Genomic DNA, 12651 nt, shown 5'->3' on the forward strand with positions numbered 1-12651 from the left:
TTGTTCCTTTGTTTATCACTTTCATGTTTGAAGTTAATACATTCTTTCAACAGGCTGTAAGTTCCGCATATTTTTGTCAGAACAATATGCCGCACCGACAACTCTGTTGAATTCTTAGCCATTATTTTCCAATACGAAGGCCATGACCTGAAAAAGAAACATCATTAGAGTATAAATCTTACCCTATATGTTATCAGTCAGCACTGGCCCGTAGTGTGGACAGGAAAGAGCGAACCTCGTCACAGTCGACGAGCTGGGACTGTAGGGCTGTGGACAGGTACCACAGAACGTCGTCATCTCTGCCGCCACTCGCCTGACACTCTTCATCCTCGGACTTCTCCACTGACATGGACACTGAAGTCCCCGCTGTGGATGCTGCTAACGGTTCTTTGCCGTTCTTCTCCAGCGACTCCAGCAGTTGCCTCTCCTGCCGCTTCCTCCGCTTCTCTGCCATCACGTTGAAGGTGTAGAGGAAGGGGTTGAGCGCCGAGTTGAGCGGCAGCACGAAGATGGCCAAAGCCACGTTGACCTCGCCAGGGACAGGAACGCCCCCTGAGGCAAGCAGACCCAGAAGTCCGATGGGGAACCAGCAGAGAAAGTCCGACACGGCCACGGTGATGAGGCGTCGCGCTATGGTCATGTCCTGCAGCTTCTTGTTGGTGTCCACAGTGATGAGGCGTCGCGCTATGGTCATGTCCTGCAGCTTCCTGTTGCTGTCCACGGTCATGGTGTTGGTCTGCACAGACAGGTAGATGGACACCTGCCCGCCAGCGATCAGCAGGAACAGGAGGAAGTTGAAGACGATCATCACGCCGAAGGAGTAGCCTTGACCCTCGAACTCTTGTCTGGTAACCGGCAGGGGGACGCAGATCCCTGTCTGGCTGTAGAACTGCCAGTGCGGCACAAGGAGAGGGGCCACCCCCAGCACGATGCCCAAAACCCAGGTCAGTGCACAAGCTACAGTGGCGGACTTCCTGTAGAACTTCCGGCGGCTGAGAGGAAAACGGAGAACAATGAACCTCTCCAGCGTGATAAGACAGATGGTAATGGCTGACACTTTGTTGGACAACAAAAAGAGAAACCCCGCTATGCTGCAAGGCACACTGGAGGTCCAGTCTTGCTCGTACTGGTAGTAACTGCCGCGGTACACATGGTCAGCCCCGCCTATGAAAGCCAGGTAGACTCCCATCAAACAGTCCGCCATGGATAAGTTGCTGACAAACGTGTTGAAACCAGACGTAGACTGGATTTTGTGGAACCAGTTCCTGGAGAGGAAGCAGCACACATTGCCCATGATGGAGGCAACACAGATGAACCAGAGGAACGCTCTGTAGGAGTCAGCCCTCAACAGGTCGGCGCAAGACGATATCTCGTCCTCAGGGGCGAAGCAAAACTCCTTCTCAAATCCTTCAGGGAGCATCCCAGGACAGCAAGGCTTGTAGTTGTCCACATAGATCACACGGAGGTTGATCATTGCTTTGAACACGTCTTGTGGGTAGCTGCTTACTGGGTTTCCACGCAGGTCAACCTCGGCTAACGTTGGGATGAACTGAAAACTGTCAGCTAAAGCCTTTACTCTGATGAAAGATACATTGATGGTTTGGAGGGAGAACAAGCGCTAAAATGGGGTGCCGGACAACAGAGGTAGTCTACTGTGTGACAAATCCAGCCTCTCAAGCCGGAACTGTCTCTTGTCAGATGTGCCGCCTGTCAAAGATGTAGGGATGTTGCTACATATTCATACCTATAGGACAAATGTTCTAGCTCTTCAGCATCAATAAGACATTTGACCGCTTTCAAAAATTTCAATAGGACCTCAGAATTGTTTCATTTTCAAGAATGACGCTCGCAGTGTTCCCCTCTGTTTTTGACCCTAACGTAGCACAGGATGCCGGTGAATAAATAAACGTGTTCAGCTTTTGTTGAACTTTGGCAGGCTTTATTTTTATTTTTCGGTGGCGTAACTCAGTGCGCTTCGTCAAAATGTCTCGAACTGAAAGCAAAAGCAGACGCAAGACTAAGTCAGTTGGAGTTGTCTTCCATACTCCTAACTTTAATGTGCTGCAGACGCATGAGACGGGTGTCACCCAAACGCAAGATCCGCATTGCACAATTTCAGTGCACCTGTACGCGAGAGTGCTTGGTCGCTTTTTGAAAATGTGTATCTTGAAAGGAACATTATAAGATGTTTGATGGGTTGTTGACAGACCAGCTTTTTTGTCGGTCCGAGAGGGAGCATATTATAAGATGTTTGATGGGTTGTTGACAGACCAGCTTTTTTGTCGGTCCGAGGGGGAGCATATCGTCTTTTGTTTCATATTTATTGACCAAGGTCGAAGGCCGCGGTCAATAAATATGAAACAAATGTCGATATGCCCCTCGAGGACCGACAAAAAAAGCTGGTCTGTCAACAAACCAACAAACATCGTTTTTGTCATCATTTTGGTGGTGAGAAAATAAGTGCACAATCAACCCAGGGAGCCATGCTTTGAAACACGGGTTCCGTGCTGATAACCACACGAGTCCCGGTTTGATAACCACTGGCAATCAAAGCTGGCGTGTGAAAGCAACTTTCTGTGTTTTTGAGTTCATTAAATGTTGGGATGAATATGTCAGGTTTGAGGATGCACAGTTCTGTAGGTTCATCTCGGTATTCCACCCCCTCGGCTTTCTGTTGTAAATATTAAGCTGAGTGATCGAATGTGGAAGCCACGTTTGGTCAAAGGTCACAGAAGATTTGCGTCGTGCAGCGAAGGAAAGAATCGCGATCTTGTTTCCGACTCCGTACCTCTTTGTTTTTCATTAGACCTGTCATTCTGCTTGCTCGACTTTGTTAGATGTTTGCGTTATCCCCGAGTACGCTAGTACAAGGGCTCAGCAGACTTTAATTGTGTGTCTGTGTGTCTGTGTGTCTGTGTGTCTTTCTCCACTTAACAGCTTATTTCTGGGAAACTACTGGGCGCAGTTCGTTCAAAAGTTGATACACTAACTTGATAATAGGTCCGATTGATCGTATTAAAACTTCATAATGTTACCTGGGACCTAAATGCGAAATAAACCACAAAAACGACTTGGCCGTAGGAGGAGTTCACACCGGCGGGGCAACACGCAGCCATTGACCTGATAGAACAGCCGAACGCGTCACACAAAAATACTTCATGACAAAGTTACACGCAAAGCGAAAGAGACTTTGACGTCATTTACTTTTGTTCGGAATTTTCCGTCTGTTCGTAGCTTGTCAGTGAAGACTCGGGTCCAGCGCGAGCGTTTTTTTTTATCTTGTTGCTATTTTCTTTGCTTTTATTATTGTTTCTTATTTGTGCTTCGTTTATCGATACGACGTCTTGTGCACGGGTCAAAATGTGTGTGTCAGGGGTCGTTTTTTTGGCTCACGTAAGTGTAGTCTATGCGATGCTAAACTTTGTCTGTCTGTGCGTGCGTGCGTATGTATGTATGTATGTACTAGATGATTACCCGCTTCGCCGGGTACCGGCTTCGCCGGGAAGAAGTAGAGCCGAATACCAGGCTGCGCCAGGGACCCGGCTCTGCCGGGTGTACGCCGGCTTCGCCGGCGCACGAAGGAAAGGAGATAAACGCGCAAAACACTGGAGACCTTCTAAAAATAGTAACGTGCAGTGACCTTCTAAAAATAGTAACGTAGTAACGGGAATATGTATTGACGCCACACGGAGGAAGGGAGATAATCGCGGCTGAAAACACTGGAGAAGATAAGGAAGAGTTACTGGTAGTGGATTCCAACACAAACAAGAGGCGAAGCCTTCAAGGCTCACGTAAGAAATAGACAAACAGTAACACAAACTCAATCACTCCGTCACACATACACACCCACACACACAGTAAGCTTAGGTGACACTGTGCAAGAAAGAGAGACACTAGATCTAGATCTGTCTGTGTCTGCATGTAGCCTACTTACAGGGACACGACTGCCAAATAGTCTCGGCCCGCTCAAAATAACAATGACCGAGACCACACACACCGCGCGAGAGAGAAAGACTACAGGGAGGCATGCCGTCATGATGCATTAATTGACGTCAAACACTTTTGACCGTGACGTAATCTTATGTGAGCTTTATCCATAGTCTTGGATAACCACTCACACATAGACTCGGAAATGTTAAAGTTTCTACCACAGACATACACACACACACGCACACACGCACAAACGCACGCACAGACAGACAAAGTTACGATCGCATAGGCTACACTTACGTGAGCCAAAAACAAAAAACAAAAACAAAATCGGTTCAGCGCGCACAGCGCTGCGCGCTGAGAGCACGTGTTAAAACTATCTCTTCGATGAGGTTGTGTCCGGGGTGTAGCTGAATACGGTGTCCAAATTTGAAAAAAATCCACCGAGAACTTTGGCCGTGCATCGCGAGAAACTGGTGACAGACAGACAGACAGACAGACAGACACTAGTCGTATATATATATATATATATATAGATGTATACTGTATGTCTGTGGTAGAAACTTTAACATTTGACTAAACACCGAAATACTCATTTCACCTGGTTATTTTTCAAGCACCATCTTCAAAATATTGAGGCAATGATCCACATTGTGTCGGCATGTGTGTAGTTAAGCGTGTATCCAAAGAAAACGGGTGGTGGGGTTTTTTGAAGGGGTACAAGCAGTTGACTGGTTTCTGTCGTGTGTGGTATGTAGACCAGGTCAGGTGTCAAGACCAGGTCAGGGGTCGCGCGAAGGATCATGTGGTATAGATTCACTTCTCCAGTTCTCACTTCTGCATTCGCCGATTCGGGGAAGACGATTTCATGTTGTTCGGTTTCTAAGCTCCAGAAAAGTAAGTAAGCTTACACAGGAAAAGAGCCGTAGGTGCTACTGAGTTACTGATCGGACTGAGTTGGGGGTAAACGCTAGGTAAAGTTAAGGATTGTTTGGTGCTTTGTTTCAGTGATGGGTCACAGTTTGTTTACTTGCTTTCCATGTATTATAGTGTAAATAAAACCTTGTAACTGTTTCCTATGAGTTGTGGTGAACACCACTGTACGTACGAGAGGTGAGCGTGAACATGCGTGTGTCGGTGAAAGAACGTAAGTGTGTGAGCTTGGTTTTGTGTCATGATTGTAAGTCTGCCTCTCCTTGACTGTTGTCCTGTAAACATGTGTTGTTAAAACTGTACGTGGCAAATTCTAACATCCAAAACACACATCACAATATTCATGTAACACACAGTCTAGATTACTAAGAAACACACAGGGTTTCAAGTCCTCTGAATACCGAGGTCGGCTAGTATTGTAGGCACATGTATTGAACACAACGCGAGGCATAGACTAAACTGATTGTGCAACTACATTACATAGGGCTAGAGTAAAGGAAGATAAATAGTTGCTCTCCTCGGCAATCTTCAGCCTCCCCCTGAGAACAAATAATGAGGATACGGACCCTCTCTAGGGCTCCGGTTACACCCCAAAAATTGAAACTCAATGTAAATTAAAGAAATGCACTATAAACATATTTTTATTTTTTGGCTGGGGGGGGGGGGGGGGGTTCCGGAAACCCCAACCCCCCCCCCCTCCCCCTCGTCCGCCCCTGAGATATGATATGTTTGGATTAAAAACACGCTCAGAAAGTTAAAACGAAGAGAGGTATGCTAACAGCGCAACCGCTACCGCGCCAAACAGGCTCGTCACTTTCACTGCCTTTTCCACTAGCGGCGGACTACGTTCAATTTCATTCTGTGAGTTCCACAGCTTGACTGAATGTAGTAAAATTTCGCCTTACGCGACTTTTTATATTTAGTCAAGTTTTGACTAAATATTTTAACATCGAGGGGGAATCGAAACGAGGGTCGTGGTGTATGTGTGTGTGCATGTGTGTGTGTGTGTGTGTGTGTGTGCGTGCGTGCGTGTAGAGCGATTCAGACCAAACTACTGGACCGATCTTTATGAAATTTGACATGAGAGTTCCTGGGATTGATATCCCCATACGTTTTTTTCATTTTTTTGATAAATGTCTTTGATGACGTCATATCCGGCTTTTCGTGAAAGTTGAGGCGGCACTGTCACGCCCTCATTTTTCAACCAAATTGGTTGAAATTTTGGTCAAGTAATCTTCGACGAAGCCCGGGGTTCGGTATTGCATTTCAGCTTGGTGGCTTAAAAATTAATTAATGACTTTGGTCATTAAAAATCTGAAAATTGTAAAAAAAAAAATAAAAATTTATAAAACGATCCAAATCTACGTTTATCTTATTCTCCATCATTTGCTGATTCCAAAAACATATAAATATGTTATATTCGGATTAAAAACAAGCTCTGAAAATTAAATATATAAAAATTATTATCAAAATTAAATTGTCCAAATCAATTTAAAAACACTTTCATCTTATTCCTTGTCGGTTCCTGATTCCAAAAACATATAGATATGATATGTTTGGATTAAAAACACGCTCAGAAAGTTAAAACAAAGAGAGGTACAGAAAAGCGTGCTAACCTTCTTAGCGCAACTACTACCCCGCTCTTCTTGTCAATTTCACTGCCTTTGCCATGAGCGGTGGACTGACGATGCTACGAGTATACGGTCTTGCTGAAAAATGGCAGCTACTTGACTAAATATTGTATTTTCGCCTTACGCGACTTGTTGTTATTGTTTTCAGTGTGTTATTTTTCCATGCAACATATTTCCATGCAAAGCACAAGGGAAGTAACTCTTCTTTCAACCAAATGGCCTTGACGGTTGGGGTGTGAATGATACGTGTAATGTGATTGGTGGAAGAAATGGACAACCGTGGCTGATTGGCTCATCTGTGCACACCTCCCACGGCCGTGTTTACTGCAGGAACTTTACGCCGAAGCAATAATTGTAAAGAAATAGTCATATTTTCACTTCTTTTATCAGCCGCTTACATTAGACAAACACATAATTCTGTTTCGACTGCCCTTTCTTGCAAGAAAATGCATATAAAATGTGATTTCCACGAAATCTAGTTTTTGCTGCGGTGCATTTATTTTACGATAGTGCTGTGATTATCTGCCCCTGACATAGTTCTTGTGACCTGCTGGAAAAGTTTTGGCTGCAACTACGACGTGAATCTGATTATCTGCAAGCTCCGCGATGTCGACGTTAATTACAAGACATGCATCCAAATGCCTCAGGTAACTGTGATGTCGTTTGTTGTTATAATTTTAGATATGCAGTCCTTGTTTGTCTGAGAAATGTAAAGTAGGTCTGTGGCATTGACATGTTCTCGCCGCAAAATCTGTGTCACTGTGACGCAGTATATTGGTACATACGGCAAAGGAAACATCGGGTTGTATGTATGTTTTTGACAATCGCTGTTTGTTTTAAGCAGCGATCAGAAGAAATATTATGCAGGATGTTTGTCGTTAAATAAACAGGCAAAAAAAGGGTCGGTTTTCGTTGCAATGCCCAGTCTGTCACTTCCATGGTCCACTCAATGTATCGTCTGCTCGGAGAGAGAAGTTAACCTGGAGAATGGTGACAGAGGTCACATGTAACATGTGTCACAAAAGGTTTAGTGACTCCAGACCAAGGGGAGAGGGGAGCATAGTGTCTTGGCAAAAACTGACATGAACAGTGCAAGCTTTCTGCAACTGTTATTGGGGCTTGAAAAATGCAGTGTCTTGATCAAGTTAATGCAGTATGTACAGTGCAAACCCCCTCCCCCCCCTCCCTCCCCATTTAAGACCTCCAAAGGCTGAGAAAATCAGGTCTTAAAAAGGAGAGTCATGAAATGGGGTAAATTTACAGGTGTAAAGAAAATCTGAGAAAACACGTACTAGCTTTCTTAAACCAGAGACATAGATAGATGTCTCTGCTTAAACTTAAAGGGGGGGTCGAAGTAGTCGATCTTCAATGACTGACACCAACACTGTAAACTTTCTGCAATTGTCAGTGAAGCTGGAAAAATTGAGTATATTAATTAATGCAGAGACATATGTGTACATGCATATGTTACTGTAGTAACACAATTCACAGACTCCTTTACGACTGTGCACGCATGCACTAAACAGGATGGTTGTACACTATATGGGTTTAGGCCGACTGATTTAATCAAGTTTCAGCAGCCTCATGCAGTTCAGGTTACACTCATTACCATATATGAATCATAATGCACGTTGTAAACCAGCAGTAATGGCTGCAGCTACGCTTGCATGGACTTTTTTTAATTTTTTTTATAAAGGCATTGCATTAGAGTTCTGCAGCTGTCACTTATAATATTTTGTACAGTCTACATATGGATGCTTTCATATTACTATAAGTACATTAGTCATAATTATGTATGCAGCTACAGGGGTCGACACTAACTTATTTGGCCTGGGGCCACACTGGCCCCAGAGATGGAAATTGCTGGGGCGGAAAACAAAAATCTGGGGCCCACTCTCAGTATTCACGTGCGGCAATGCATTGTCTGTTTTTCTTCATGTACTGAAGCCAGGGAAATTCTTTCAACCATTTGACATTGAAATTACGACAGCGTTTCACGCTTTTGGCTGCATCGGTCTCCTTTTTATATTTAGTCAAGTTTTGACTAAATATTTTAACATCGAGGGGGAATCGAAACGAGGGTCGTGGTGTATGTGCGTGTGTGTGTGCGTGTGTGTGTGTGTGTAGAGCGATTCAGACTAAACTACTGGACCGATCTTTATGAAATTTGACATGAGAGTTCCTGGGTATGAAATCCCCGAACGTTTTTTTCATTTTTTTGATAAATGTCTTTGATGACGTCATATCCGGCTTTTCGTGAAAGTTGAGGCGGCACTGTCACGCCCTCATTTTTCAACCAAATTGGTTGAAATTTTGGTCAAGTAATCTTCAACGAAGCCCGGACTTCGGTATTGCATTTCAGCTTGGTGGCTTAAAAATTAATTAATGACTTTGGTCATTAAAAATCTGAAAATTGTAAAAAAAAATAAAAATTTATAAAACGATCCAAATTTACGTTTATCTTATTCTCCATCATTTGCTGATTCCAAAAACATATAAATATGTTATATTCGGATTAAAAACAAGCTCTGAAAATTAAATATATAAAAATTATTATCAAAATTAAATTGTCGAAATCAATTTAAAAACACTTTCATCTTATTCCTTGTCGGTTCCTGATTCCAAAAACATATAGATATGATATGTTTGGATTAAAAACACGCTCAGAAAGTTAAAACAAAGAGAGGTACAGAAAAGCGTGCTATCCTTCTTAGCGCAACTACTACCCCGCTCTTCTTGTCAATTTCACTGCCTTTGCCATGAGCGGTGGACTGACGATGCTACGAGTATACGGTCTTGCTGAAAAATGGCATAGCGTTCAGTTTCATTCTGTGAGTTCGACAGCTACTTGACTAAATATTGTATTTTCGCCTTACGCGACTTGTTTTGTTTCTCTCCACCCCGAGGCTGTTCTTCATCTTCATTTCCATGTCTTTTTACACCAGGGATGTGTCGCGAAATTTTGCGTTTGGCATTTGAAGGCGATATACTTATCTCTCACGCTAAAGAGCGCAATCTGGGAGTTATTTCCCTTGTGGCATTGTCCTTCGACGATTTCAATTGGTTTTTTTTCTTGACTGTGTCGCAAATTTCAGTGACGACTTTGACTGGCGATTTTTAGTGATTGGCTCTGGCATTAGAATTCTCGGTTTGTCATTGTTGGAATTAATCCTGGGGCGGAGTGGGCCCCAAGCTTCGGCAATGTTTGGGGCGGAACACAAAACTCTGGGGCCCCCGCTTGTGTCAAACCCTGAGCTATATGTCAGTTCATAGTGCATGTTTAGAAACAAAGTTCGTTCATACGAGTATGAATGCAAAAAGTACATAATTATGGTCTTGTCCTGGGGTGTGTGTGTGTGTGTGTGTGTGTGTGTGTTTGCATGGTATATTATAATGTTCTCTATGTGCGTCAATGGTTTCATGTTCTAAAATTTCCCAGAAGATTTTGCATCTCACAGGCATCAAAGGCTTTCCTTTTTAATACTGTGTCTATTCCTTTTACACAGGCACAGCCTGTCAGGGCGTCAGATGTCTTCGCTGAAGGGTTATCAGGCAGTGAATGAACCTTTGCTTGAGTATCGCCCTGGTAGCAAGGAGAGCAAGGAGTTGGAGGAGACCCTCAAGCGCTATGAGGGAACAGTCTTTGATATCCCCATTGTCATCGGGGATGAGGAAATCAGAACAAAAGACGTCAAGGCCCAAGTTCGAGTAAGTTTAGTGGAGTGAGAGAAGGGATGACCAAATCGTTCGCCCGATCGCCAGGGGCGAGTAAAAAATCAGCCTGGCTAGTAGAAACTGCCTGGCAACTCGCCTGGCTGGCCAGTGAAAATGTTGGTCAAATGCAACACTTTTGGTTGTAAAATCATGTTTGAAAGCCATATAAACACTGCATATGAAGCAACTGTGGGCCAGCGACATTTTGGGTGAGCTTAAGTGACTTTCTTGAAGTTACTCGCCGGGCTGGCGAGTTAACATTTTGAAATTTGGCCATCCCTGGAATGAGAGTTTGCATTTGATTACAGCTAGCCTGAGTGAGGGTAACTGTGTGAAGTGTTTATTCACAGTAGACCTATCACAAGCTAAAAGTGGTACAGTGGAACCCCCCTTTTAAGATCTCAAAAAATCTGAGAAAATGCGATCTTAAAAATGGGGGGGGTCTTAAAATGGGGGTAATTTTACAGGGTTTATGAACAGTCTGAGAAAAAGGAGGGAGTCTTGAATTGGGAGGTAGGGGGGAGGGGTCTTAAAAGGGGGGGTTCCACTGTAGTGTAGACAATGCTTTGGCACCTAACACAGAGAGGAAAGTTCTCTGCTTATCGGTTCATGTCTTCACCATCCATAATTAAGCAGAGAAGACCTTATTAATATGCATTCTCCATTTCTTTAGGCTAGATGAGCAGATTTTCAGGACTGGCAAATTCATATAAGCTCACCTTATTCGATTCGAGTGAAATTGTCCTATTCATTGTTTGTCATTAATTCTTCATGTCTTGATCATCATTCATCATACACAATTTGATTCTGCTTCTCTTCTGCTGGAATTAAATATTGACTAATGACTAGTTACAATTATACAGTTAGTTAAGGAAAAACTAATATGATCACTGAAAATGTAATCTGTCGTATGTGTTTGTGTTGCAGCCTTTCGATCATCAGAAGAAAGTAGCCACATTTTACTACGCAACTCCAGTAAGTAGTTAACTCATTTTCATTTCATAAGGTTTTACAGAATATTTTATTGGCCAAGTTTGAGAATTCGTCTTGACAGTTGCGGTTTACACTCCATTCACTCTAGCCAAGCACACCAACATACACAGCTATACAAAACAAAAAAATACATTCAACGACATCATTTAAACAAAATACACTAACATAAACACCATAATCACTATATATAACATCAAGCATCAGTCACACGCATACAAACACACACACACACACACACACACACACACACACACACACACACACACACACACACACACTGTATTATTTAATCTGTACAAGAACACAGCACAGTAGCCACACCTCTCAGTTTTTAAAATTAGTTTTACAGTCATGTGTAAGACACATAGCAGTACAGTGGTACCTCTCTTTGCGACCCCTCTCTTTTACGGGTCCCTCAATATTACGACCGACTTTTCTCCGACAGATTTTTTCTCCTTCTTTGGGTTAATATTTCTCACCTCCCTTTCTACCTCACCCTCTCTAATACGACGTACGACCGTCCATACATGGACTTATTATGACTTTTCCCAAAATTGTCACGGGTTTGGTTTACTCTAACTTATATCTCCAGTCGAGTGAGTAAGCGATACGGACACAAACCCGTGCTAAAATCTTGTCCGTGTACAACATCACTTCGATCGGCACGCAAACGGCTGAAGCCATGGTTTTTCGTTTCTATTTCAGGTCATTACTTTATTTTGAATAGATAAAGGTCATTCACTAGATGTCTGCTTCATTTTGCAAAGAACTGTGCAGGAACTCCTACCTTTTAAACACGCAAAGTTACAGAAACGTTATGAAAGTAATCCGAACATCGAACCAAAACCGAAAGTTGTGGTGACGTCATGAAATTTTGCAATGTACGTATGCAAAGTGCGTGTAAACATTTTCGGTCTAGCCTACAATGGCGGCCGACGAACATAGTTTTGAAATCTGGAACTGTTCTTGGTTTTCCCCGATCCGTGACCGGATGACGCGATATACAATAAATTCTCATCAGAATCCCGTCAGTGAAGTTTGAAGGTGAGTAGTGGTGTGTCCTAAATTAATCAACTCTGTGGACAGTCCGTAGTGCAGTTATAAGCAAGTCAAGTTTCATTAAACAAGCTAGAAAACAGTGTGGGTAATTAATTGAATAGAAAACAGGTTACCATAATCGTTCAAGGAAAGAATAACATATTACTTTGTGGGCGGCATCAATCAAAACGCCCATGTCATTCCGGATCATTGACGGACCCGGACATAACATAACAATCCTCCATAATACGACCCCTCCATATAACGACCGAATTTCGGTTACATTTTCAAAGTCGTTAGACAGAGGTACCACTGTATTGTTCTTAGGCCTCGAGTCTTCAGACATTGATGCATATTTTTTGTATCTGACGCATTGTTCTGACTCCTGGCCAGTCGACTGATAGTTTTGACA

At 43.2% G+C, this 12651-nt stretch overlaps 1 protein-coding gene across 1 annotated transcript in view; it reads left to right on the forward strand.

The window, feature by feature from the left end:
* Positions 1–6846: 6846 nt before the first annotated feature.
* The window catches only part of LOC138978372 (delta-1-pyrroline-5-carboxylate dehydrogenase, mitochondrial-like), a 29925-nt gene continuing 24120 nt past the window's right edge, over positions 6847–12651 (forward strand). Inside the window, exons 1-3 of the mRNA XM_070351096.1 lie at positions 6847–7141; positions 10001–10202; positions 11136–11183. Of these exons, the coding sequence (XP_070207197.1) occupies positions 7101–7141; positions 10001–10202; positions 11136–11183 (291 nt within the window). The 5' untranslated portion in view covers positions 6847–7100. The remainder of the gene's footprint in view (positions 7142–10000; positions 10203–11135; positions 11184–12651) is intronic.

This window comes from Littorina saxatilis, linkage group LG10 (assembly GCF_037325665.1).
Source record: "Littorina saxatilis isolate snail1 linkage group LG10, US_GU_Lsax_2.0, whole genome shotgun sequence".
Classification (NCBI taxonomy): domain Eukaryota; kingdom Metazoa; phylum Mollusca; class Gastropoda; order Littorinimorpha; family Littorinidae; genus Littorina; species Littorina saxatilis.